The following is a 27,639-nucleotide window of genomic DNA, read 5'->3' as shown; positions in this document are numbered from 1 at the left end:
CTTTTCCCCGGGGACCATCTTCTTTCCCTCCCCTCACTGCGGGGAGGAGAAACCTCACTTTTCCCGGACTGCCCTCTTCAGAGCATGGGCAGAGCCGGGCCAAACCGGGAGGGTTTAAATGCTGCTCTTCTAGTTTGGAATCTACACCTCAAACGCTATTTTGAGTTAAATGTCAAATGTTAAACTTGTCTTTTCTTTTGGATCATCCGGGGTGAGGAGCCCTAAAATTGAGCAGAGAAGGCACTGGCTGCTGGGTCACATGACCCAGGTCCTTTAAGGACTCAGTTCCATGTTGGGCTGCACCCTGACATATTCGGGGCCCTGCACACGCTGCCTCCGCAGAGCCGAACTCCCAGGGAGTGAGGGGCTTCACAGCAAGCGGAGCCCACGCAGGCGCCTGGGCACGCGCCACTGGCCTCAAACAGCCTGTCCCCCCGCTGTCTCTGCCGACCTTGCACTGTGAGCTGAATTATTCCGCGGTCCTCCCCGTAGGAATTGATCGCGTGGCAGGAGAAGAAGCCAGAATCTTCTCTCACTGTCGGCAAAATCTATGTGCAAAGCAGAAAGAAACCCACCTTATCCAGTAACACAGAGTGAGGGTTTGGGCTGCAAGAATCTCTCCACTCCCACCCTCCTCCCACCCCCAGCACATGTATGCAAACACACACACACACACACGCACACATACACATACACACATATACACACACATGCACACTTCCAGCAGCAAATCATTTCAGCACAACTGCAATGGTAAGACGAATGGCTTCCATGTACATTAGTGACATCAGTTGCTGGCTCCTTAAATTGGATGCCTACTTTATGTAGAATGTCATGGGCAAGTTGATAGATATTCCACATATACTCGTCACCCCACCCCCATCCCCACAGCCTGCCTTTAAAGCACCCACAGGAGCCCTGTCTAAGGAGCCGGGTCTGTGAGTCCTGCATTAGAGCCTCGGGCTGCAAGACCCTCATCGGAGGTTTGCTCCAGGAGGGCTGCAGGGCCAGACCAGCGAGTGAATCGACACCCGAGTTTCAGACACACGCGTTCCCCCTTGTGTGTGTGCTAGCATCACCTCTCCCCTGCACGCAAAGCATCACTCAATTAGCTACCAACTGTGCCAAACAATATGAGACTATAACACTTTTTTTCCAGCGTTTGTGATTGTCTTTGAAGGACAGGGTTTTGTTACGTTGGGTTTTACCAAAGAAGCAAAATATTTCCCCTTACACTATTTTATCCCATCGCCCATCCAATTTCTCTCTTTATGGGACGTTAAAACCTGCGACAGCATGGGCTGCCATTCCTCCAGGATGAACTGCCTTTAAGGAACTCTAGTTCTCAGGATTTTTTATTATTACTATTACAGTTGGGTTCCCTGCCGTGTTTGTAATAATTTTACTCTTACTAACACTGAGGAGAAAGCACGGTTTCTGCAGGCTCCTCGCTAATCTCTCTGTCTGAAGGGGAGAGCAATGGTGCTTCATGAGTAAGCTCCAAAAGGTTGCTCGCTGCTTGTTTATCCCCCACACGCACCCACCCAGGTGGCAAGACAGGCCCATTCAGCCAATGCACTTAGATTCTGATCCGCGGGGCTTGTCGTGCCTTTACCTGCAGAGTAGAAATCACCTCCTCTCCCGCCTCCTTGGTGGACACGAGGTAGCGGGCCATTTCGGGGTTGATGATGCGGTCCTCCTTCTCCCAGCGGACGATGATGGGCTTCTCGCCGTGGGCCGTGCAGCTCATTTCCTTCTTTTGCCCCTGGGTGGCCAGGGTGGTGTTGGGATAGGACGTGATCATTGCAGGAACTGAAAACCCAAAGGGAAACGACTTATTCGGCCCCGAGGGGGTCTAGATGTTCCCCGTCACACTCAGCTAAGTCATTCTCCAAGAGACGTTTCTCCAAAATAAAACCTATTCATGAAATGGCTGAGCAAGAATCAGAATGATTCAGAAAAATGAAACGTGACCCAATGAGCCCTAAGCAACATTGCCGTGTGGCTTCACGCACAGGGGATGTCTCTCTCTTCCAATCCCATGAGGGCAGACGTGGGTCACGGGCATGGCCCATGGTCCCTAGGACACTTAGGAAAAAGATTGTGCTTGTCAGTTAGACTGGGAAGGGGGCCTCCATTAAGAATTATGCTCCTTGTTCTGTAATCACAAGTGTTTCTATCATTTTCAGCCACGGACATGAAACCTTACTAATGAGCGTAGGTGGAGCCCTGATCATTGCTGAGCCATCCCTGAAATTCCTCTGACGTTCCCCTCTCTCACAGTCACTACACACTTTCATAGTCACTGAGAGACCTCAGACCTCCTCTTCTCGCATGACCTATGGCAGGAAATCGCATCCCCGATTCACTGAGAAAACAGGAACCTGGATTTGTGAAACATCTTGAGTTCCCTCTCCCCCACCTCAAAATTTGTCTGTAGACTTCCATTCTTGGCAGTATACTGCGTGACATAAGATCGCACTCCCAGTCCACAAACCACCTAGAAATGCTGGGTAACACTCTGCATTTATAAGAAAGTGGGAGAAAACCCAGGAGCCAGGGTCCAAAGTGGATGTTGGAAGGCCAGAGAGAGTGTGATGCCAGAACTCTGCTACTTGAGGGCAGGGAACTCAACGTGAGACCTCCAACCCAGACCCCTCAAACAGCTCCATCTTCAGAGCAAGAATATAGCCCACAAAAAATCCACACTGACAAAGGGAGAAGCCAACGCCACAGCTCCAGAAGGAGCAGGAAGCAGAATGGACCACTGGTCCCTTCTCTCTCCTCCGTCGTGGATATTCCTGCTTCAGCTTTGCACCCTTCACCATCAGAGCTCTGGGTGCTACTGGACCCCTTGGAGCAGGGGATGTGGAACTTGCACATCTTGTGTGTGTGGATGGAGAGCTGAAAGGGAAGCTCACACCTTGACCAAGGAGAAACTGGGCAGGTGCGTTGGACTTCTGTGCCCTGGGCAGTGGGCACACCTGCTCTGTGCGTGAAGCCTCGCTAAGAGCCCAGTCTGCCATGACGCTGTGGCACATGCTCATGGTGCTGGGGACCACTTCCCTGAATGTAGTTATGGGAGAGGCCAGGCCCATCTCTGAGCTTCTCCTGACATGTCTCCATATCACTTTTCCTTTAATCAGAGAGCGAGAATTTTCTTTATAGCGGTGTTGTCTCAATCTAACCATAAACCTCAACCATATATTTATGAGACAAATGAAGTATCACAAATTGTGCCGAAGAGCCTCCAAAGTAGCCCTAAAATATGTACAAAATGTCTATCCTTTGCTTGATTCTGAACCCAGGGATGTGATTTATTGGGCCATCGTTAACTCCACCAGTAGGCATGGACCACTGACTTTGAGCAGAAACTTCAGTTGCCTCCTGAAGCCCATTTTTCCTTGTTCCCCACGTTTTTAACATGCAACATTATACACAAAGTATGCCTGAATCAAACAATGTGTTCATGAGCCTTTCTTATAGCTAGGTGTCGCCATATGACCGAGTTGAGGGCGATGACATATCTAGGACTTTGGGGAGGCATGCTCAGCCGGCTGGACGCCTGTTGGGCTTCCTCTGTTTCTCCTGTGCTCGCCTGGATTCAGGAACTAGGAGCTGGAGCCCCGGCAGCCCTCTTGCACCATGAGGCGACTTTGACGATGGGAACCTGGGTCCTTGATGACACCCCAAAGCTGTCCTCTCAAACCTGGCTTTCCTCATTGCAGACAAAGTTTACACAAGAAAGAAATATGCCACTTTATTTATCCATTATTATCTTGAATTTTTCTGCAATAGGAGACTAGAATTGTTTTGATCTGGCCTTAATCACAGGTCTACACTCTTTGGGGGAATATGGCACATGCTCTGTATTGAAAAAATGGTTTCTATTTGGTGGCTCTGCAGGAAGGATGCAAGGACACCCAGCTGCATACTCATGGTGTTGGGTGGCTGCCGCCTGTAGAACATGGTGGGCACCTCAGCTCGAATCTGTAGATGTGCCGCTGGCTTACTGTGTAACCTTAGACCAGTGGTCAGCAAACTCCTTAGTCAACAGAGCCAAATATCAACAGTACAACGACTGAAATTTCTTTTGAGAGCCACATTTTTTAAACTTACACTATATAGGTAGGTACATTGTTATTAACTTAATTAGGGCACTCCTAAGCTGGCCTTTGCTAAAAACGTCCTCAATCTGTTTGAGGTACGTTCGCTGAGGCTGACCCCTTCCAACTCTCCCATCCACACTCGTCTTGTGTACTTGTTTCAGATGGACGAGTGTGGATGGGAGAGTTGGAAGGGGTCAACCTCAGCAAACGTACCTCAAAACAATGTACCTCCCCCGCGCTGTATACGTGGCCCACCTGCACCGCGTCTCCCGTCGCCCGACCAACTGACACTCCCTCCCACCTCTTCTAATGCCACTTCTTCAAAATAGACTCGCCCAGGCCAAAAACCGACTTCTGCGCATGGGCCACGAAGTTTCAATCGCACTGTACACGCGCCCACACGTGGTATTTTGTGGAAGAGCCACACTCAAGGGGTCAAAGAGCCGCATGTGGCCCGCGAGCCACGATTTGCCGACCACTGCCTTAGACCTTCACTTAATCACTTAATGCCCCAGTTATATCCTTTGTCAAATGGAGATGATAATTGTTGAGAGGATCCAAGGAGCCAGCCCACGGCACAGAGTCAATGCTACATGAGCCCACAGGGATGGCATGCCATGGACCCGATCGCAGGGCCCCCTTCAGGTGAGGCGTGAGTGTGGGCTTTGAGTTAAGGCTCCTTTACTAAAGACGTCTTCAGTTTGGGCTCAAATTCACTATCCAAGATTTTTTTTCTCCAAATGTCTGAGGGCCAAGTCACTACAATTAAAGATCCCAAAGCCACCACAAGTGGCCTAAATTGCAAAACTGTGACTAAAACTGTTGTAAGCCCACGTTTACTTCCTCTCCTCCTTTTCAAAGCTGGGAAGCATGAAGCAGAAACTGTGACACTCACATACACTTTAGCTTTGAAACATGACCGCCTGGTCCCTGCATGGTCCCTCCAGCAAGCAGCCAGCTTTCCGCAGCCCCGCTGCAGAGCACGGCGAGGGAACTCGGCTGCAAAGCCATGTTCTGGAAATGGATCCGTACTAACTCCTCACAGTGTCATGGGAACCTAAAGGCTACAGAGAGGGTTCCCACGGTGCAGTGTTTTCAAAAAGAAAAAGCAGTTTGCCAAAGGGAAGGACATGAAAAATACAGATTTCCTGTGAGGACATGGCAAGTGTGGTCGCTTCCAAAGTCCAGGGTATTTCATCTCTCTCTTCTCTACATTCCCGTGAGAGTGAACCACTGTGACATAAGGGCTCCTGTCCTGCCTTACGAGCGGCCATGCAGGGGAGCACATGCCCCGTGAAGGCAGGGGGTTCATCTGGGATGGGATTTCCTATGACTTCACAACAGCCAGCGAGAACGGCGCACTGCTGGTCTCAAGAATAACACAGCATTGCTTTGAGGACTTTTCTGTCCTTTTCTTGATAATGAAAAGTTTCACCTGGTGGGCGTGGCTCAGTGGTTGAGCGTCAACCTATGAACCAGGAGGGCATGGCTGGGGCTGAATTCCCAGTCAGGGCATGTGCCCAGGTTGCAGGGTCAATCCCCAGCGTGGGGCGTGCAGGAGGCAACCGATCAATGATTCTCTTCATTGATGTTTCTGTCTCTGTATTTCCCTCTTCTTTCCTCTCTCTGAAAAATCAATAAAAACATTTTAAAAAAAGAAAAGAAAGAAAAGGAGATATGCCTTACCTAAATCATGGGCCTCTGGTTTAGGCTCTGCCCATCTTACTCTGCAAAAAATGCTTCTCTTTTTACATCTATTTCTCCTTTGGAAGAGGGTCCCACCACAATGGGCATTATTAGTTCTGGCTAATAAGTTCTGTACTTGGTCAAAAATATTCTGGTAAGCCCATGTTTTCCTATCTAACCCAATTATTTCCAGCCTTTAAAAGAATGGTTAAAGGATTTCTGAAAGAAATGGGTCATTATCATGGCTCTTCACGATGCGGATGTCAGACGCACGGCCTTTTTACTTGTCACAGTCATGGACGCCGAGAGCAGGCTGTCTGCACAGATTTCTGAAGTGTACCAAATGGATGAGGCATTCTACCAGGACTGGTACCAAGGAGAGGCTGTGCCCACCCTGTCCACGCTGCCAACAGGAGCAAGGAAAATCCAGACCAAGAGAACTTTGTTCAAAGACTGCCTGCCGTGTGCTTCTCCTGCAAAACTGGCCCATGGAGGATGCTGTTTTACTTCGTTACATATCAATTTATAAATTTCCTTCATAATCAGGGGACCTTTGTGTTCAGCAAGTCTGTATCTCACGGTATAAGGAGCCTCATGCGACCTACTTCCTTGCAGCAGAAAGATGCAGCGAGGCAGTGCTCTGCTGTGACCAGCCAGGAGGGCTGATGGTGCACCCACCCTCCGGGGACATTACCTATTTAGCATGAGATGGGGAATGTTGGGAGCATTGACACCACAGAAATTGGCAGCGCTAGAAATCAGGGCTTCTTCCCTCCCCCATCCCACAGCTAGTTGTTTATCATCAACCAGAACCCTGCATAGGAGGTCAGGGCACAACATTAATGATTTGAAAGAGTGTCCCCAGCACACCAGTGGCACGGATAACTTGGTGACTTTACCAAGACAACAACTAACCTTCTTCCTAACAGTAAACCTACACATATGAACAGTGCATCCCCGTATCTTTGCACAGATAATTCAGCAATAATTGATGCATGCATAGATTTTTCAACACAAGGCTATAGAGAGAATGAAAATCTAATCAATCACTGATATTAAAGATTAGTTCCAAAATATACTCTCCTGTTTAAATGGCCCCATCAATAAAACAAAACGGATTCAAACAGAATTTTATTTTTCTCTCGGCCTCCAGCTCTGCTGAAAATATCACTGAGAAAGAAACAAAGGGAATACCAAGCACCCTGGCTAGACAACCGGCCTGTCCCGACATCTGTTCAATCCCTTCATTTTACAGAGAAGAAAAGAGGAAACCAGAGAAGAGCAATTAGAGCCAAAGGCCCAGATACAAGAGTCAACCAGGATCTGACTTTAATGATTCATCATCAATCATGACCCCAATAATGACCCCAATGCCCAACGCCCAGGACTTCCCCTGTTTGAGCAGGAAGGTCCTGCATCCCGAGAAGCCCCTCAATCCCTCCAAATGGTCAGAACAGAAGTGGGAGAGGGGGATGTGGGACCCAGAACAAGGCAACTAGGCTGTCCCAGCACCCAAGCTGGACAACTTGTGTCCAGCTGGGAGGGTCAGGGAGAGAGATGTTCTGACACATGAACATTTTAAACTGCTTCTTCAGATACTTGTTTTTATATCCCCCCCAACATTTGACTATGAAATATCTTAGACACACAGAACGTTGAGCAGCCTGGCTTCCACACTGCACATTTCATACACAGACCCGAATGGAAATTATCTTCACTGTTATCTCATCTGCCCATCAAAATTCACTGAACACATCATTTTCATTATTCTATTTAACACAGATGTAGGGGAACACACAAACCAGTGAATGTCTTGAAGATCAAACACTGAGATGGGGGCCCTCTTCCCAGATCCTGTTCCTCGGGGTGCAGGCCTGTTGCCATGCTGCAGGCTGAACTCTGGCCGGGGGTCTGGGGACTTGGCTAGAGCAGTGCCCCTCTCACACATGTCACAGGAGAAGAAGAGGCGAGAAAAGACACTGGGAGCCAGCAGCTGGGCTCCAACCTCATGCCACCCAGGGACATACTGCTAAGAACGGGCAAGACCACTGGCTGCCCTGGGACTCAGTTTTCTCATCTGACACCTAGGAGGGCTGAGGCAGGCTCAGGAATGGATTAATTTGAAGTTCTCCAATGGATCCAATCTCAAAGGGATTGAAACAATGCAACTCGGTGAGTCCCAAGCCTTCCCATCTGTAATTCTCCTCTCCTTCCCTTTTTCTTCCTAATCCCCACTTTCTTCACCTCCTCCTTTCTTCCTTCCTTCCCTATTTTTACCTCTCTTCCTCTGTCTCTCTCACACCAATTCCATAACAACAACAGCTAACTTTGATGGATGCTGACTGTATGCCAGGAACCTTTCCACACATTATGCATGTATTTAATCCAAATGACAACCCCATGGGATAGAAATTCTGGCCGCAGAAATGACCCAAGACATAGTTTTAAGTAGCATTTTAAGTAGCATCAGATTCCAAATGATGCTGCAAATATGGGTGAGATGCATAGAAATAGCATTCCTAGCAGATCCATTGCATCTAAATTAATATTAACAGATGTCTATGCACACGATCCAAGAGAACCAGGCACCAGACAACTGTTTTGAAGGGGGAACGATTAAGATTAAAATGTAAAGGAATTCTAGGATTCCTTTCACACTTGACATCTTATCCCCCTCCTCCCTGTTTCATAACTAAAGAAACAGAGAACGGGTGGGGGGGGGGTTAAAACTGGCTAAAGGAGAACCTCTTCCCTCGATGCCCCTCTCCGACCCCTGGTCCAAAGCTCTACTTCATCGAGTTAGATTTTTAAAGCATCAATCTCACCACAAGAGGAATGCAGTAAAGCTAGTTCTTTCACGCCCTATGATGACGGCTTCTTCCTTTTGTCCTCCAGGGTCAGGGGCACTAGCGGTCTAGGCTAAGCCTCGCGTGGTAAATAATACACATGCGCTCCTGTATCCTTAAAACTTTCAGATCTCTTTTACATACGTGATCTCAGAGCAGCATGTGTGTTTGCACAGAGAAGGGAACTTTTAGTCATAACTAGAATAGGGCCGGGAGCTGAGTGATTCGCCTATACCTTACAACCTGTACATGGGAATATAGAGGACACCCAGGTCTTCTGAATCTCAGTGCAAAGCACCCTTGTCTGCCCCTAGAGAAAGCCCCAGGCTGGTCCATGGGGCATAGGACTTCTGGCTGCAGAGGCGTGGGGCGGCCGGGGCCTCCACAGAAGCCCCTTTCGCTGGGGCTGAGCCCATTCGGGGGGGGGATTCCCAACGATGCCCTTGACATTCCGTTTCCTCAGCTACAAGCCCATTGCATATGTGAGAGACAGGACTTGTAGGACCCAGAACAGAGTGACAATGGGGAGCCCTTTGTTCAAACGGCAGGGAAAGGGTGCCTTTAAAGTTCTAAATCCAAAGCCTGCTTCTTTCTTCTGAGGCCTCTATTTCCACATGTCACAATGATTTATATTTTCTAATATGTCCTGCTCCCTCGGGCTTGGGGCTGGGTCAGGGCTGACCTTCTGGGCACCCAGGACCTGTCCTGAGACTTGGCGTGTACATATGTGGGTCCTACCAGCACCCGGGGCTCCCACCAGATGACCACCACTCCCTGGGGTTTGGAGGATGACCCCAGGGCTCCCCGAGTCACCCCGAAAGCTCCGTGGTGTTGCTGCCTCAGGGCAGTGAAGGCTGCCACCGCGAAGCCCAACATGATCTTCCAACACCCCCCCACCCCTGCCCAGGTCCCCACGGGTGAAAAACCACAGTGATTGCTGGGTGGATGCGGAGAGGTGGAGGCCTGGGCCCTGGGTGCAGGACAGCGGGCAGCTGAGCACCCAGTCTGGGGGGCAAGAGGTCGTGAAGGTGAGATGACATGAGGGCGAAGGCTCCAAGTCCCCAGTTCATTCCCCACTGTCCCACTGGGCCTCACTTATAAAACCACACATTAAAGACGAAATTACTAAAAATTTCAAGATGGCAGCCTAAGACCATTAAAGTCCAAGTGCGGGCTCCTGGGAGCTCAGGGACCCACGTACCTGCACTGGCAACATACCCCAGACCCTGGCCACATACCCTGGACCCTGGCCACATACCCCGGTCCCTGGCCACATACCCCGGACCCTGGCCACATACCCTGGACCCTGGCCACATACTCTGAGCCCTGGCCACATACCCCGGACCCTGGCCACATACCCCGGACCTTGGCCACATACCCTGGACCCTGGACACAAACCCCGGACCCTGGCCACATAACCCGGACTCTGGCCACATAACCCAGACCCTGGCCACGTAACCCGGACTCTGGCCACATACCCTGGACCCTGGCCCTGGAGCTGGTGAGCCCCAGCCTCCTCGGCAGCCACCCGTCACTGGTGGAGAGAGCGGCCTGGTGACCTGGGGGTAAAGAAGCTGGGGGGGGGGGCGGTGCTGAGGGACGTGGCATCACTAACCACATCCATGAAGATGGATGGGGCCCGGCCTCCTCTTTCCCTAGCGCCATGACGAAGGAGGCTGTGGGTACAGAGGCAGACCCTAAGAGAGAAGCCCCAGCCCCCTCTCTAACACAGAGCCGCCTGCCAACATGATCTATCATTAGAGCTGCGGTTCCTGTCCTCACATCGCTGGGGGCCGCAAGGAACCCACACGGCCTTTCCCAACCACGGCACACATTCTCCTCGGCAACCTGGCATAAAAGTCACCATTTTCACCACTTTTTAAAATATATGTATTTTTATTGATTTCAGAGAGGGAGGAAGGAAGAAGAAGAGAGAGATAGAAACATCAATGATGAGAGAGAATCATGCCCCATACTGGGGATCGAGCCCACAACCCAGGCATGTGCCCTGACCAGGAATGGAACCCTGACCTCCTGGTTCATAGGTCAATGCTCAACCACTGAGCCACGCCGGCTGAGCCGTTTTAAGTACTTTTAAGTGTGAATACAGTTCAGGGGCCTTTGGTGCGTCCACAACGTGTGCCACCTTCACCATCGTCCATTCCAGAGCTTTCTCAGCTTCCCCCGCTCAGACTCTGCCCCCATTGAACACTCACTCCCCGCTGCCCGCTGCCTCAGCCCTGAATCACACGACATTTGTCCTTGGGAGACGGGCTCAGTGCACATGGCACAACGTGGTCACGGTCCATCCATGTTACAGCACATGCCGGAACTGCATTCCGTCTTATGCCTGAATATATTCCATTGTGTGTAGAGGCCAGATTCTGCTCATCCCTCATCTACCCATGGGCTCTGGGGCTGCCTCCACCTTGTGGCGACCGTGACTAAGGCTCCTGTGGTCACTGGTGTGCAGAGATGATCCTGACAGTGTCTGCAGCGCTTCGCGAGCGCAATGGTTCTCAGGTCGGAGCCTGCTTCTGCTCAGGCTTCACAGGCTTTTCTGTTTTGAGGTCTGGGCCTCTCAGCTGCATCTCCACTTCCTCCCCGGTGAGAACAAAGAGACCTGCAGCCTCCCCCCTCTCACCCCCCAACCCCCCGGCTGTGGTGAGGATTAATGAGGCTGTGTTGGGGGGGCCCACCGTGTGTGGGGAGAAAGACCCCGTAGGACAGTGGTTCTCAACCTTCTGGCCCTTTAAATACAGTTCCTCATGTTGTGACCCAACCATAAAATTATTTTCGCTGCTACTTCATAACGGTAATGTTGCTACTGTTATGAATCGTCATGTAAATATCTGATATGCAGGATGGTCTTAGGCGACCCCTGTGAAAGGGTCGTTCGACCGCCAAAGGGGTCGCGACCCACAGGTTGAGAACCGCTGCCGTAGAAGCACGGAGTGCTGGTCCCACCGCTGCCGAACCAGAAGTTCCTCCTGTCCACACACTTACTGTTCATGAAAGTTTCAGCGAGTGGGGCTGCCTCCTGGGCGGCTCTATTCCCCACGAAGGAAATGAGCTCTCCAGCCAGGAATTAATCAGCTCTGAGCACACACGGAAACACCTCCTCGCTGGGTTACTATGCTTACATAATGACGCTCCTTTGATTATAGCCATTAATCAAATATGTGTTTCCAGGCTACCGTGGGCTGCATTGCTGTTAAACTTCAACAAGATTGACAGCATCTCCACTGCCTGGCAGCCTGGCCAGGGCCTGGTGACATGATTAATTGCATCAACGCAAACTCGGAGAACACTTAGGTCTTATATCATATTCACACTGAACTCGTTTCGAGTCACGTTATTGGAAGAAAGTGGATTTATTTTGCATGGCAAGTATGAATGGTAACCCCCCGCTCCCAATATTAAAAACAGCACTTTCCTTCCAGTTCACATAGATGTTGGCAGGTCATTTCTTCCTTTTTTCCCTTTTTGTTTGGTCATGTACATAGATGTTACGTTTGCCTAATAATAAAACTTTTAAATAATTAGGTAGAAAAAATAATAAGTAGACTTTGATTTCTTGTCATCACTGAAAGTAAAAATTTAAAAATTTATGAATATAAACTATATTATGAAAAAGTGGATGAGGTCCAGAATATGAATCAGAAAAAATATTAATCAGTGGTGTGTAGCCATCCCCCATGGTGATGCCCAGTGACCCTTGAATCCTGGTATGCAAACCATCCTTTTAGCCGCCTTCTACATTTTACCAGAGTTGTTGTTCTTTGTGACCCACAGAATATGGCAGAAGTGGTGGGAATCACCCTGAGATTAGAGTAGAAAGGACTATGGCTCCATCTTAAGCACTGAAGTTCTGCCTCTCTCTCCGATCACTGGCTCCAGGGAAGCCCACCACCACATCACCAGGACACCCAGATGGCCAATGGAGAGCGCCATGAGGGATGCAAGTGTCTGGCCAACAGGCTGCAAAAATCCAAGGATGGCCGACTGAGCTTTCTGCCTTTTAAAGCAGTGGTCGCCAACCGGTGGCCCGCGGATCACTGGTGGTCTGTGAGGTCAGAAAGGTTGGTGACCGCTGCTCTAAAGTATTCTGATACACACATGGTCTCACTCATATGTGGAATCTAATTCACAAAATAAACTGATGAACGGAGTGGATCCAGAGACATGGAAGCAGGGAACAGAGTGTAGAATCTCAGAGGGAAGGCGGGGGAGGGTGGATGGGTAGGAGGTAATCAACCAAAGACCTTGTATGCATATATGCATAACCCATGGACACACACAATAGGATGATGAAGGCCTGGGGCGGGGGTGGGGGTGAGGGTGGGCTGGAGGGGGTTAATGGGGGGAAAAGGGGGACATTTGTAATACTTTCAACAATAAAAATTTAAAAAAATAAAGTATTCTGACACAGTTCTTGGAAGGCAAGAAGTTCCTGTGGAAACAGAACCAGCGGTGTCCAGTGGCTTGGACAACGTAGTTAGGTCCAAAGCCACGTTCTAACTTTTGAGCAGGTCTTTACGTACAGCTGTTTAGCACGAAGAAGCAAAGGGAGAGAAGATGAGCCACATCCCATGAATGCTCCTGGTGGTGACCCGTCTCACATTCTGTGGATAGCAGCTCCCTGGCATTCAGGGCAGGGTCTCCTGGCACCTCCCTAAGGAGGTCTCAGTAGGGCATTCTAAGGCTTCTTCCACCTGAAGATGCGTGTGCAAGATGGGCCGGTGCCCAGTGCTCGACCCTGCAAGCCACACCTTCTTTTTAATCTCTGACATTTCACTTTTTCTTTGAAGCCACTGTGAGCACTTGGTCTTCATCCTGGGTCAGTATCTGCGTCTGGCCACTGAGGACAGGGTCCCATGGGCTTGCATCCCACTGCGTATGTAGTTCTGCTAATTTGGTCATCTGGATTTGGTGATAAAATTGGGTTTCTTTAATTTGGTCATCATTTTCTCTGCGTGTCTTTATCATTTGATTATGCCAGCCTCAAGTCTTTATTAAAGACGCCTGGTGTAATAATGATGATGCTAATTATAGCTAACATGTATTGACTCTGATGCTGAGAGTTTTAGGAGCTTTTAATCTTTACAGCGACCCTAGGAGGTAGGTGCTATTATTACCCTGGTCTTAGGAGGGCGGTTATTGAGTGAGGCACAGACACACTGCACGTCTCATTGAAGGTCACACAGGTAGGAAGTGGCGGAACCAGAAAATGCTGGCAGCCTATGTATGCTTTCCCACCTAGATGCACGTCCATAAGCACCCGAGATTAGTCTTGCCTGGATTTGAACTGTATATATAATATTCTCATCCTGTCTTCATTGTTTTGTGTCTTATTTCATTCTGTGTGATATCTATGTGACATCTAATATACATATAGTGCCTGCAAATGTTTTCACGGCTGCATACTATTTCTTTGTATTAATATTTCATGGTTTATTTATTTGTGAGGTTTCAGATTTTGGCCACTGCAAACAGTGCAACTATAAACATTTTTCTGCATGAGAACCCCAGACACTTATGCATGAATTTCTCTAGGGAGCATTTAGAGAAGTGAAATTGCTAGTCAAGGTGTGTGTATAACTTTAAATTGATGAGACGATGTCAAACAGCTTCCAACAATAGTTGTACAAGTTTGCAGCCTCACCATCTATCTTTGTTCCTAATTTGTCTACAGCAGTGGTTCTTCAAGAGTGGTGCCTGAACAGGCAGCAGAAGTATCACCTGGGAACTTGCTAGAAATGCAAATTCTGGGACCAGGAATCGGCTGAACAGCCCTCCAGGTGAGAACCACCTGCACAGCTGGTCTTTGCATTATCCCTCCCCCGTCTCCAACTCACCTAGAGCCTCCCCCTCACCTCGGGAAAGGGTGTGGTGGAAAAGCTGCAGGATTTGCAATCAGAGGAGCTGGCTCTGCCAGTGCAGGGGCTGTCCACTTGGACGAGTGTTTACACTCTGAGCTGATACCTCCGTGGGCACCATGGGGACACTCCCTCAGTACAAAGCAACTGCAAAGGTCAAGTGCAGGGTTGTACAGGGTTTATCATCTTAGTTATTTGTTCTCTAGGTAATATTTACATCCACGACTTGTTTTCCAAACTAGGTTTACATTCACCGAGGCTGAAGGTACATGTGTGTGGGCAAGAACCAGAAAGGAAAACCAGAAACAGTGTGAGGGCAATGGTGTCATAGAGATTTTACAGATTTAAATGTGATGTGGGGCTTTTAGAAAGCTTGAGCAATAAATAAAATATATTTGAACACAAATTTCACTTTTGTGGGTCTTAAATGAAATATTAATAGATTTGGTAAATAATAGTGTTTCTGTTTATTCATGATACTACCTCACATGTCCTGAACCGTGCAATGCGAGGAAGGCATGTTTCATGCAGCCCAGGACCTGAGGCAGGTCATAAACCCCAAGTGCCGGTCTAGCCTGAACTTGCGTGTCCTCCTCTCTCAAACGAGAGCCTTCAATTTGCCAAATTCTTAGTCTGTTTCCAGCTCCAAACCTTCAGATGCTCGTCAGAGATATCATGGCTTAGTGGTCGTAAGTCTACAATGATAGTAAAGTTTATAATTAAAATTCCGTGTGAAACTAGCCTCTTCACAAATGCAGGAGTGTTAGGGATAATGTACTTGCCGATGCAGCCTAATGATGTACTACAGACTACACACGAGAGACCGGAACCAGCCGAGTGTACACTTCACATCACCATGGCGATGGGTCTGACCAGGCAGCGACCTGCCTTTAGCCGGCTGACGCAACAGGGTGTGGCTGGCGGCTGCTGGCGGCCATGGAAGGAAGACACAGATGAGACCCAAACAGTCATGGCCTCATGTTATATATTCCACAGTAACCTTCTGTCAGAGCTGCCACAAAGAAATATATTTTACTTAGGAAGTAGATAAAAATACAAGAGAGAAAAATGCCAGGCTTGCCAAAATATGGGGTCATTTATTTTCTCTCATATTTAATCTGAAGAATGTCACATAGATGTCAATAACTGAGACTTTCAGAGCTGCTACTTTGGTCTGACCTCAGTCACCTTGTCCCTCTTCAGTGGGAAAGGCCCATCCACCAGGTGGGAAGCAGAGAGGTCCATGGGGGGGGGGGGACATGGTACCACATCCACGAGGGTCAAATACTGCCTTCCATGCAAAGCTCATCCTCTTGTCCCCGCCTAGGACCACCTCATTAGCCACTTCTTCAAATGTATTCACTTGCAAGCAAATTTAGCCTCATTCTGGTGACAACGCCACCGCAGAGTGAGTGATGACACATCGGGCTTGCATTTCTTCTAAGAGTAAAAACAGATCCATTTGCACCGCACTAGAGGCCATCATCATTGCACAAAGAGCTCTCACATGTTAGTTATGATAAACATACATTTGCATCATCAATGGGACGACAGGAAAGAGCTCACCATTACATGGGCAATTTTTCCATTATCCAAAGGGAAGTTGTTCGGCTGAAATAAAATTTGCCCAAGGCTGCAGTAACGAAGCACAATGTGGCTTTGTCATCAACACGACACCAAGAGTAGAAACTGCCTGGTGACGAAGCTCCTCTGTGCCTTTCCTTTATTCTACCCACCTAAACACAATGGCATGCATTACAAAGGAAGTCGAAACCTTGAGCCTGGCTGCCCATGTTTCCTGCCCAGATCCTGGGCACAGCTTCCCAAGGACAGGGGTTCCAAGCATGGATCCCAGGGTGTGGCTCAAAGGAGAGACTCAATCAACACCTGATGGATGAATCTGTCATCATGTGCTTCCCAAAGTGTCCACGCAGAAGGGCATCTGAGCTTCAGCATCTCTTCACCATGGTATCAGCTCACCTGAGCCCACGGCTTTCTGGCCCTAACCTATTCCGAGGAGTGTCCGTGGGTGTGGGCTAGCTTATCATGCTGCACATTCACAGAGCTTCCGGGTCTGCTGTAGGGCATCATTTCAGTGGGACACACGTGTGGAGTAAGAACCGAGGCTGCAGTTGTCTTTGGCTTAAGGAATAAAACACCCAGCCCATTGGGGACACAGCACAGATGGGGACCCCAGGAAACAGACGTGTGTCCTGATTCTGTTTTGTACAAGCCCAGTGGTCTGAGTTTAGTTCTTTATCGGTTTCCTCACCTAAAAATGGGGTTAATAATATTACCCTGTCACAGAGCTGGATTCTCTATGTTCATCTTGATAAGGAGCTTGAGAGAATGATTGGTACACAGTAAATACTAAGTAAGTGTCTCTTGAATCACAGATCACTGAATCACAGATGCTCTTCTTAACGATGTCTGACAGGAGGCTGTGGCCAACAGTGTCACTGGGCTGGACAACTGTCCTCCAGCTCTCCTGACAACTCCTGGAGCATAGGTGCCCCAGTGCCCATCGCCCACCCTCAGAGCTACCATGCCATCTGCTGCGTGAAGATTGCTTAGTCGGGGTTTGCTGGGGAAAAAAATGCAGCAAAACTGGTAGGGGGCTGTACTGGTTTTCTATCGTCACTGTGAGAGATTATCACAAACTTAGTGACTTAAAATAATGCAAATGTATTCTCCTACAGCTCTGCAGGTCAGGGGGATGGTAGGCCTAATTCCTCCCGGAGGCTCCAGGGGAGAACCAGTTTGCTTGCCTTTTCCAGGTTCTAGAGGCCTCCTGAACTCCTTGGCTTGTGGCCCCTTCTCCATCTTCAAAACCCACCCCTTCAATCTCTGGTTCCATTGTTGCATCTCTGTATTTGACTTTGACCCTCTTTTCTGAAGACCCCTGTGACTACATTGGGCCCATCCTGATAATCCAGGATGATCTCTCCACAGCAAGACCCATAATGAATCACAGCTGTAGAGTCATGCAGCCCTGCAAGGACCACCAACTTAACCCAGCCTCTGAAAGAGCCCACAGAGCAGCCGAAAGTTGCTCATTAAAGTGGAGACAGACTGAGAAATTTGAGATATTTTAATCATGATTGTGTACACTCTTATACCATTTTTAAAAATGTGTTCAGTACTTGTCTCATACCAGTCAATTTCAGGGGTTCCTCTGCAGAGGCCAGTCCACTTGAGACTCCCTACTTCCACCAGGTCCTTGCAGAAAAGGGGGGCAAGGAGGGTAAAGCTGTTGCCTAGCCTTAAAATTCATATATTGAACCCCTAGCCCCCAATGGGGTTGAATTGGAGATAGAGCTTTTAGGAGGTAAAGGTTAAATGAACTAGTAGTTTAAGGTAAATGGACTGGTAGTCGTATAGAAAGAGAGCAATTTTTCTCTCCCCTCCCATGTGCATGCACCAAAAAAGGCCTCGTGAAGACAATGCAAGGAAAGAGCCACCAGTAAACCAGGAAGAAAGATCTCATCAGGAACTGAATTGGCCATCACCTTGACCTTGAACTTCCACCCTCCGGAAGGATGAGAAATAAATGTCTCTAGTTTAAGCCACTAGTCTATGTTATTTTGTTATGGCGGCCTGAACAGACTAACGCACCACAGTTGTGTACAAACCACACAGGGATCATAACAGAATGCAAATTGCTGGGCGCCAAAAGAATTTGGAGACCTTAGTGGTATTGACACTGTGGGTCCCAGACCCCACTTTGAGTAGCACTGACATACACAACCAGGTGAGGGAGCCATCGGGATTAAGACCCAACCCAAGCAGTGAACGCTAGCCATTTCCATGGGCTCTACCTTAACAAAGGTCTTCATCTTCATTCCCATCCCATGAGACATTAATCTCCTACGATAGTTAATTTTAGGTGTCAACTTGACTCATATTAAACATTGCACAGATTAAACCTTATTTCTGGGTGTGTCTGTGAGCGTGTTTCTGATTGAGATGAGCTTTGAATCAGTGAACTCAGGAGAATAGATCACCCTCCCCGATGTGGGGGGACATCAGCCAATCCATTGAGGGCCTGGCCAGCACAGAAAGGCGGGGGAAGGAGGGACTTGTTCCCCTGGCCCCTCAGACTAGGGATTTTCACCGTAGCATCTTTGCCGTAGAAATTTTTACCGTGAGCATTTTGCTGCAAACATTTTCTCTGTGTAACTAATTTTGGCTGTGAGGCAATTTTGCTGTAAAAAAAGGTAAAATAACTGGTTGACAAAAAGTAAAATGCACACCTGCTTTTTGGTTTGTTTGGTTTCATTTCTCCATTGGCAAATCAAGCAACCACTGGAGAAAAGATAAAATAGCTGGTTTCCTGGGTTTTATTTCTCCATGGACGAGTCAAAGGCCTCTGGGGGACTGAAAGTATTTAAGTTCGCCGTCAGTTTGGTTCCATTTCTCCACTGACAAAGTTCCCAATAGTTGCTCCCATCTTTCTGTCACATATAGATCTCAGCCAGGCCTCATAACGGTCTATACAGTGCTGAGTCGACATGGGGGTGATGGTGGACTTAAAATAGCTGGCATTTCTTCCAGATGACGATGATTTACCCCAAGAGTTGGTTTCTTTTTTTTAATTGTTTTATTGCTTAAAGTATTACAAAGGGTATTACATATGTCTCCCTTTTTTCCCTGCCCTTGACAATCCCCTGGCCTCCCCTACCCCGTCTTATGTCCATTGGTTATGCTTATATGCATGCATACAAGTCCTTCGGTTGTCCGGTTGTCCTCTTACCCCTCCCCCCCCCCCCAACCCTCCCCGGCCAAGAGTTGGTTTCTTATTTTGAAACAAACTACAGTGGAGGAGCAAGCGAGGCGGAGGGCTCTCTCTGAGAGCAGAGTTGCAGCCCATTTTCTACCAAACACAGACCAGTGTGAAGGCACCGTCCACAGAGTAAAGCCCGCTATTTACTCAGCACTGCCCCGAGTCTGCACGCGTTTTAAATGTACTCAAATAGCTGGTATTTTGCAAAAAAAACAAAAAAAACAAAAAAACACTTTAATTTTGTTATGTCCTTTTTAATGTCCCTTTTAAAATTTTTTCTGATTTTATCTCTTTTATTGCACGACAGGCTTAAGGCCCCCCATAGTTGTGTGGCAAAAATATCTGTGACAATGATGTCCACAGCACAGACATTTATGATGAAAATATTGAACATTATCTCCACCTCCACCTCCACCTCCGTCTCCATCTCTGCCTCTATCTCTACCTCTACCTCTACCTCTACCTCTTCCTCTACCTCTATCTCTATCTCTATTTATCTCCATATCTACCCCTACCTCTATCTCTATCTCTATACCCATCTCCTATTCGTTCTATTTTGATGGAAAACACAAATACAGCTCCCTCAGCATGAAATACAGTTTGTGCGGGTGATCACCTTCCTAATGACCTTTCGGTCATGAACATTCAGCATCGCGGTAACTCCTCTGTCCTGGTAAGAATGAGAGGGCAGGGCAGGCTCAGTGTCTGGCCTCAGGCTGGACAGAGCATGCCCCCACAGCTGGGACCTGCTCTCTTTCTTCTCCTGCTGGCCAGTCTCTGTCAGTGCTGTTTTAAAATGCATAATGGCTTTAGAATTCCACACTCACGGTGGACATACGTGACGGATGGCCTGCTAATGCCATGCAAATTGCAGCACTGACATTTCCTGGGGAAGAACCAACCCGGAGTTTCTGAATCCCCAGATAGCCTGGCTGCGGCCTCCTTTCATCTCCGTGACTAATCAGTGGAAGGGCAGCGCTCCACTAAGACAGTGCTGAGTGCCAGTGAGGGCTGCTGACGGCCCGCCCTGTGCTGCCCTGGGTCAGCTGCCGTCCCGCCCTCCTGCTAATGAGAACATCTGAGAGATTCCTGACATGCTCTGTCCCTTCAGGCTGCCGGAGGTCAGTAGGGCTGCCTCGATGAAGGGCTATGCTGACACATCAAAGCCTTGACTGGTAAATGAGTGAGGGATGGGCTGGGCATGTGTTACCTGCCCAGAGTCACCCAAGCCCTCCCCTTCCTGGCACCCTTCTGGGGACTGTGAAGACTAAATAAGTCACACGTATTCCCTGGATGGAGCCAGTGTCTAACTCTGATATTATAGAGAAAATACCTGGTCTTTGCCCTGGGGTCTTGGCAGAGAGCTTCAAAAATCCTTGGAAATTTCTGAGTGATAAGAATGTGTTTTGTTGCCTGGAGGTGTGGCTCAGTGGTTGAGTGTGGACCTACGAACTATGAACCAGGAGGTCATAGTTCGATTCCCGATTAGGGCACATACCCAGGCTGGTGTGGCTCAGTGGCTGAGCATCGGCCTATGAATCAGAAGGTCACACGGTTCAATTCCTGGTCAGGGCATATGCCCAGGATGCGGGTTTGATCTCCAGTAGGGGGTGTGCAGGAGGCAGCTGATCGATGTTTGTCTCTCATCCATATTTCTATCTCTCTCTCCCTCTCCTTCCTCTAAAATCAGTAAAAATATATTTTAAGAAAATAATAAAATCTATTCTAGAACTATTACAGGAAATCTCTTCTTACACTCACCACCTGGCATTCAAACCTGTAGGCTGTTCTCTCCTCTTCCAAACACAAGCTCTTTCATTTATGAGGGGAAAGTTCATGGTTGAGTGCATTTACATCTTGTATATTACTTTGTATTTATTAGAATAGATATAGACATAGATATAGATATAGATATAGATATAGATATAGATATAGATATAGATATGCATGGGATAGAAAAATATTCTGTATATTTAAAATGTATCAAAGCAGTTGCAAAATATATGCTTTTTGTTAGGAAAAGAGCGATCAGCATTGGCCCTCAGCTCTTGGGCTTCCTTGATAATTTCACCAATTTGTTATTTTTTAAATTTCCATTTCAACTTTGAATTTAAGTGACATAATAATGTTTTCACATTCTTGCAAGTAAGTTCCTCCACAGTGTAAAACTTAGAAGTCAAAATTGTGCAATTGATATGTGCAAAACATATTTTGAAGCAAACCTATTTCAGAACTATATTTTTCCAGGATATAAAAGTATAGAAAATGGACAAGTTAATATTTTCATTGTTCTGCTGGAAATCATAGACTACCTAGATAGAATAAATTATTAAAGAAATGGGCAGAATATTAGTCTCTGTGTAGCTAGCCTTTAAATCACACACACACACACACACACACACACACACACCCCACTGAATTTACTTTTAAATTCCAGGCCCCTAATAAATGATATGCCAGAGGTCCTTTCCAACCTATCAATAGCACAACCAAAGTAAAGAAGGGAAAGCTGGTCAAAGCCTGCAGTTGGCAAGGAGTCCCAGTTGGTCTAGTAGAAGATTATACCCCCAGAGAGAGGCAGAAGCCATTCACAGCAAACCCGACGCACAACCACCTGCTACCAAGCAGCGCTCAGTGAGCATCGGTCCCCTTTATGTTCTCGGTTTAGTTACCGAAATATGAAAATAATTTGGTTACAGGGGCCCCTTTCTATAAAGTGGGTCAGCACCGTGGACCCTGAGCCACGCTACACGTGTCCGTCGTACAGCTGTGTGTTACTTGGTAATGAGTTTCTGGTTGCTTGATTTCATAAGGATCTTAAAAAGGAAATCGATGGATAAGCGAGCTTGTAGATGATAAAATGCATGAAAAAGGACATCTGAAATGAACACCTCTGAGAACACAACCGGGCATGTCCCCAATAAAACCAACAGGATAGAAATGCAGGTGCTAAAGGCAGAGACCCGCTCTCGCTGGGCTGCCCAGCGCCTGTACCCCTGGCCATGGGGACTGGGAGAGGAGCAGGTGGCTGTGCCCCAGATGCCAGGGGACACGAGCATGCTCTCAACAGTTGGCCTGATTCCCCCTCCCCTTTAATTGTGTTCCTAGGACAGCAAGGCATCAACACAGTTCTAGCAAACCAACATTTTGTTTTGTTTTTAGCCAAATGTGTGTGGACACAAGTGGCGATGCCAGCCCCCAAAGACCTGTGTAGGCAAAACAAAGCTGCTTCTTCCTTACTTTTCACCGTGAGGTACATGGACTTGCTGACGTCCGCGCCCACGTCGTTGCTGACCTTGCACAGGTAGTAGCCGCTGTCTTCCTCCACCACGTGCTTGATCAGCAGCGACCCGTTGCCCAGCACCTGAATCCGGCCGTTCAGGGCGATTGGCTGGAACTGGGGCACCCCAGCCCCTGGAATGAAATAAAAAGGAGGAACAGTGATGCACACGCGAAGACACGTGGGGAGGCAACGAGCCCATGTTCCCCCAGAGTCATGGAGAGAAGTGACTGACATTTAACATATAGCCTACATGACAGTCACGGGATACACCATGTGTTTTGTGTTTTTCCCTCCCTCCAACACTGAAATTCTTGTCTGGAGAGAAATACATTTATTTAAAATGACAGCATTTCAAACTCTGAGATCAAGAGTAACAAGCCTTACAGATAGTGTATACATAAAAAGACAAATTTAATGAGTATTAAGTACCTGATAAATTATTCAGACATCTCAGTAGAATGACTACAGAAGTAGCTGCCTCTCATTGCACCCTGTGCTCCCAAGGACTTCATATATAAGTATGTAAACATAAGCGCTCTAGGGATACGGGATCTGAGGGCCTTGCTCCTACACACATCTAAGTCTACAAAGACGATACAAGTATTGCAGATTTCTCTTCTGAGTTCCAGTCTAGAAACACATTAATGTCGTTTGATGCTATTTAAATAAATAAGTCAGATCATCGCAGTGAAGCACCCCTCTTCTCAGAGGGCCCGCACTCAAGGAGACAATGACACAGCGACGACATAATGTGACTGAGAGAGCCACATAAAACTGTTCTGAACAACATATTTTAGAAATAACATAACAGAAGATGAATGTCTTGAGTGATTTTGGGGGAAGTGGCAGTTTGGAATGGCTTGCTATGTTGCTTGCCCATCTCCTGGGACATGGGCAGGACTAGGAGGGTGTGAGGGCTTCTCTCATCTATGACCTTAGACTGACGTACTTGCCCTCTAGTGAACATTCCACCCATATTCCTTGTTCATGAGTCTATTAGACTTTTGTCTTTTTCTTCCTCATTTGCCAAAGCACTTTGGGTCTTAAGAATGTTTCTATATGTCTCTTTTATAAAAAATATGTCTATTTTTGTTCTTGCTGTTTTAATCGGGATTGAATGTTGAATATCACTGGCTATCTTTTTGTCATCTATTAGGATGATCATTATTTTTCTCCTACAAAAATTAACTGTGCATTTTAAGGATTTGGTTTTATAAGTTATAAAATTCCTTCTTATGGATGAGAGGTACTTTGAAGCTTTAAAAACAGGAGGGAAGCCTGTAAGTTTTAAGTGTTTAAACTGGGTCCACAGTTTGAAAGTCTCGATGCCTGTCTCAAAGTTAACAGCAAATTGGGAGTCTGATCTTGTTTAAAAGACCCAACCTGAAAATTCACACAAATGCAGGATATAAATGATATATCAATCAAGCAAACCAGGAAGTATCAAAATGCTATGGGATTTATGTAAAACCCTAAATTACAAAAAACCCTGCAAATCGAATGAAATGCTGATAGAATATGAGAAAGTTACAGGACTGTTCACGTCAAAAATACATGTTTTCCCTTCCTCAAAGAATTTTTACCAGAAAAACATTTGTAATATTTGACGCATGTATACAAAAGAATGACAATATGAAATTTAACATTAAGCCATCTCAATTAAACAGCTAAAAAGTCTTCTCTATTAATACCTATCTGGAGAGAGAGATTGCCTCCTTAGGAAAAGGTCCGAATGAAGACAGAGATGAAGTATAAATGCATTTGAAAAACAACCCACCCCCCCTTTTTTTTTTCACAGAAAGTGAACCTAACATGCAGGGTGACACCATTTATAAATCTGATCATGCTTTTTGCTAAATAGAATAAGAGGGACCCATTCCTCTACCACCAGGATGACAGTCCCAAGGTTTAGTACTTTATTTTTTGAGGGTCATGAACTTCCTCACAATTTGATAAAATTATCTGTCATCGACTTTAAATTCATCATTTATAATAAACAGCAAAATTTACCAGAGTTCGTACAATATTCAACATTCTGTAATCCGGTTAGCATAAGTAAACACTTTGGGTAATTAGCCAGAAGACACACTCTAGACACCAGAAGTCATTAATTAGGAAGCGGCCCGTTTTCTGTGGACAGCTGGGGTCAAGTGGGGACAACGTGGATGCTCTATGGATGTGAAAGATAATGTTAAAACATTATGTAAGGCACGTACCCGATTACTGGCTATGCTAACACTGTGTGACCTTCCTTATTTATTGAAAAGATACGCCTGGCAGTGTTCATAAGGACTGAGGGAGTGGGGGGAGCAGGAAAAGAATAGCTCAGTGTCACCAAGGGAGCCCACTTGGAAGGCAGCAGCAAACATTGGTTCGTCTTGTCTTCCATTCTTGTCTTTGCTGGCCTGTAGTCTACTTTCTCTGCAGCCTTAAGTCCATCATCTATGAAATGGGAAGAATAATCCATTTCCAAACTATATAGATTGTTCACACAAGGCAACAGAACAGATGATCAGAAGTCCATGGGAGCGATCTACGACAGTTTTGAAAAGGAAAAATGAACAGAATATAATAGTATTACATATTAAATTATATTAGGAGAAGATGAGCCTCCTTTTTATATGGTCATGATGCCAGAATAGATAGGTCGGTGTAACAGAGGGATAAAAAGACAGACTTCTGTGGACACATTTTTTCCCATAGATTATAAAACCATTCAAGTTCATGGGGAAAGGTTGGGCTATTCAGTAAATGGTTTTAGGACAACTGGCTGGCCATGTGAGCGGATGATAATGACAATAATGATGATGATGATAACAGCTAATGCGTATTGACTCATCGCTGTGTGCCAGGCACCATAATAATAAATGCTTTCTATGAATCATCTTACTCAATCATCACATTAAGCCCTTATTCTATTTGCTTCACATACGAGAAAGCCCTGGTTCACCCAGTTAAGTGATTTTCCTGCAGCCAGTTGGTGGTGTGTGTGTCTGAACTTAGCCCACAAACCTAACTGAAAATTTCTCCTACTTCTCCTAGATTCCTACTTTCCTTATTTTTCTAAAATGAAGCCCCCAAATTTAATAAAGATTAATAAAGATTAATATATAAATAATATGGTATAAGATTTAAGGATGGCAGCATAAAACCAGCATTTCTTCTCTTCCTGGAAACCATACAAAAGCAAATGGGAGAAAGAGAAATAGAAAATATAAACTCCATTTTGCATAAAATTAGGCACCACAATAGCTAAAATGTTAACCATAAAATAGGTGACTGAGCAACCAGCCTGTATACTGAGAAGTGTACATACAGAAGGACAAGGAGAGGCAGGCCATGGCTGCGACTCTGAGCAGAGAGAGGCGAGACTCCGGACACTGATCCCAGCCTCATGAGCTCCCCTGGAGTTTGTCCATTTCAGTAAGTGGCACCTGACCTGGCATCACACCGCTAGCCTTTTGGTGCACAGGGTGATGCCCAACCAACTGCACCACAATGGCCAGGGCAGATGACCGAATTTTAAATGCAAACTACTCTCCACTCCTCTCCCACCCCCAAAACCCAGTCACACTCTGACTCTTGTCTTTGGACATTGCCATGACCAAAGCTTCCCTGGAGGTAAGAAGTGGCCCTGGCTGTGGGCAGCCAGAGAACAAAGGGAAGCCCAGGCAGGCCACAGGCTGTGCCTCGGCGTTCTCTTTCATTAGCAGCCCCTTTCTGGCCTTCAGCAGCTAACTAGGGGGTAGCCATGGTCAAGACAGTTACTGAAACCCGTTCTCTCCACCATGAATGACATATATGTGCTTAGCTGTGCATTTCTGGGAGGACAGGTGAGGCCCACCATGGTGTTGAGCCCTGATTTAAAACAATTTTTTTTTTTCAGATAAGAGGCCTCATTTGTTCGTGTAAAAGAACAGAAAATCAGGAGACAGAATTGAATGTCTTAGAACTCGTGTATCCAGACCCAAGGTCAAAAATGTAATAACATTATTTTCAGCAAAGATTGTTTCATTTCTGCAACAGCTGCCCTTAAGCCACTGCATTTACTCAGGAATGCTGCAGCCCAGGGTTAAATTGTTGCATCTCAGAGCCACGGGCAGAGTCTGGTTTGTCTGCATTTTTTTTGTCACATAAAAAGGAGCTGCACCTGTGCTCTGAGTGAGTCTTTGATCATTGGAAACACATTCCATAAACAAGGCTACACTTTCTTGAGAAATATCTTTATTATTTGAATAATCTGAATAATAACATACAATATCTCTCTATTCTACGGGGGAACATTAAAGAATAAGCACAATGCTTGGTATTTTATTGGTCGTAAGGCAGGCAAGGCGGTGAACTGCGGGAGCGTGTGCACATTAAAATTCTGGCCAGTGGTCACTGCATCCTGAAGGCCATAGGAATGGCTCATTCTTTGAGCCAGCAATTTCATGTGTAGAAATTTATCCCCAGGACAAAATGGACACATGTACAAAGGTCAAGGAAATAGAAGTCATTATGACATTTTTATAACAGTGAAAAACTAGAAAAAGCAAACACACAATACTCAGCAATAGTGTCGGACACACCTAATTGCCACTTGCCCATCCTCCCCTCTTACTCGGTGGCCCAGCACAAGTTGTGGTCGTGAAGTCAGTGTGCTCAGCTACAACACAGCTTGCAGACCCCCTACGGCTCAGGGTGACTTAGCCAGGGAGGTGTTAGTGGAATTGATTAATGACACATTCTGGAAAGATCCGACAAGAGAGTTGACTCAGGTGGGAGTGGCAGCCCTCTCCCTTCGCTCTTCCTCCTCCCTGGGAATGTGGAAATGGCCACGGAGCTCAGGGGCCCTTTTTAAAATTGATTTCAGAGAGAAAGGGAGAGGGAGAGAGTGAAACATCAATAGTGAGAGAGAATCATACATTGGCTGCCTTCTGCACGGCCCTTACTGGGGAATGAGCCTGTAACCTGGGCATGTGCCCTGACCGGGAATTGAAATGTGACCTCCTGGTTCATAAGTAGACACTCAACCATTGAGCCACACCAGCTCAGAGAGATATATTTGGGT

At 46.9% G+C, this 27,639-nt stretch overlaps 1 protein-coding gene across 1 annotated transcript in view; it reads right to left on the bottom strand.

Annotated features, from left to right (window-relative positions):
- The window catches only part of DSCAM (DS cell adhesion molecule), a 360,122-nt gene that overhangs the window by 118,695 nt on the left and 213,788 nt on the right, over nt 1–27,639 (bottom strand). Inside the window, exons 9-11 of the mRNA XM_036348591.1 lie at nt 22,544–22,717; nt 1,616–1,812; nt 452–548 (exon numbers count right to left, since the gene is read on the bottom strand). Coding sequence (XP_036204484.1) covers nt 452–548; nt 1,616–1,812; nt 22,544–22,717 — 468 coding nt within the window. The remainder of the gene's footprint in view (nt 1–451; nt 549–1,615; nt 1,813–22,543; nt 22,718–27,639) is intronic.

The sequence above is a fragment of the Myotis myotis genome, unplaced genomic scaffold, assembly GCF_014108235.1.
Source record: "Myotis myotis isolate mMyoMyo1 unplaced genomic scaffold, mMyoMyo1.p scaffold_m19_p_2, whole genome shotgun sequence".
Lineage (NCBI taxonomy): Eukaryota > Metazoa > Chordata > Mammalia > Chiroptera > Vespertilionidae > Myotis > Myotis myotis.
This window is presented reverse-complemented; position numbering and strand designations above follow the sequence as displayed.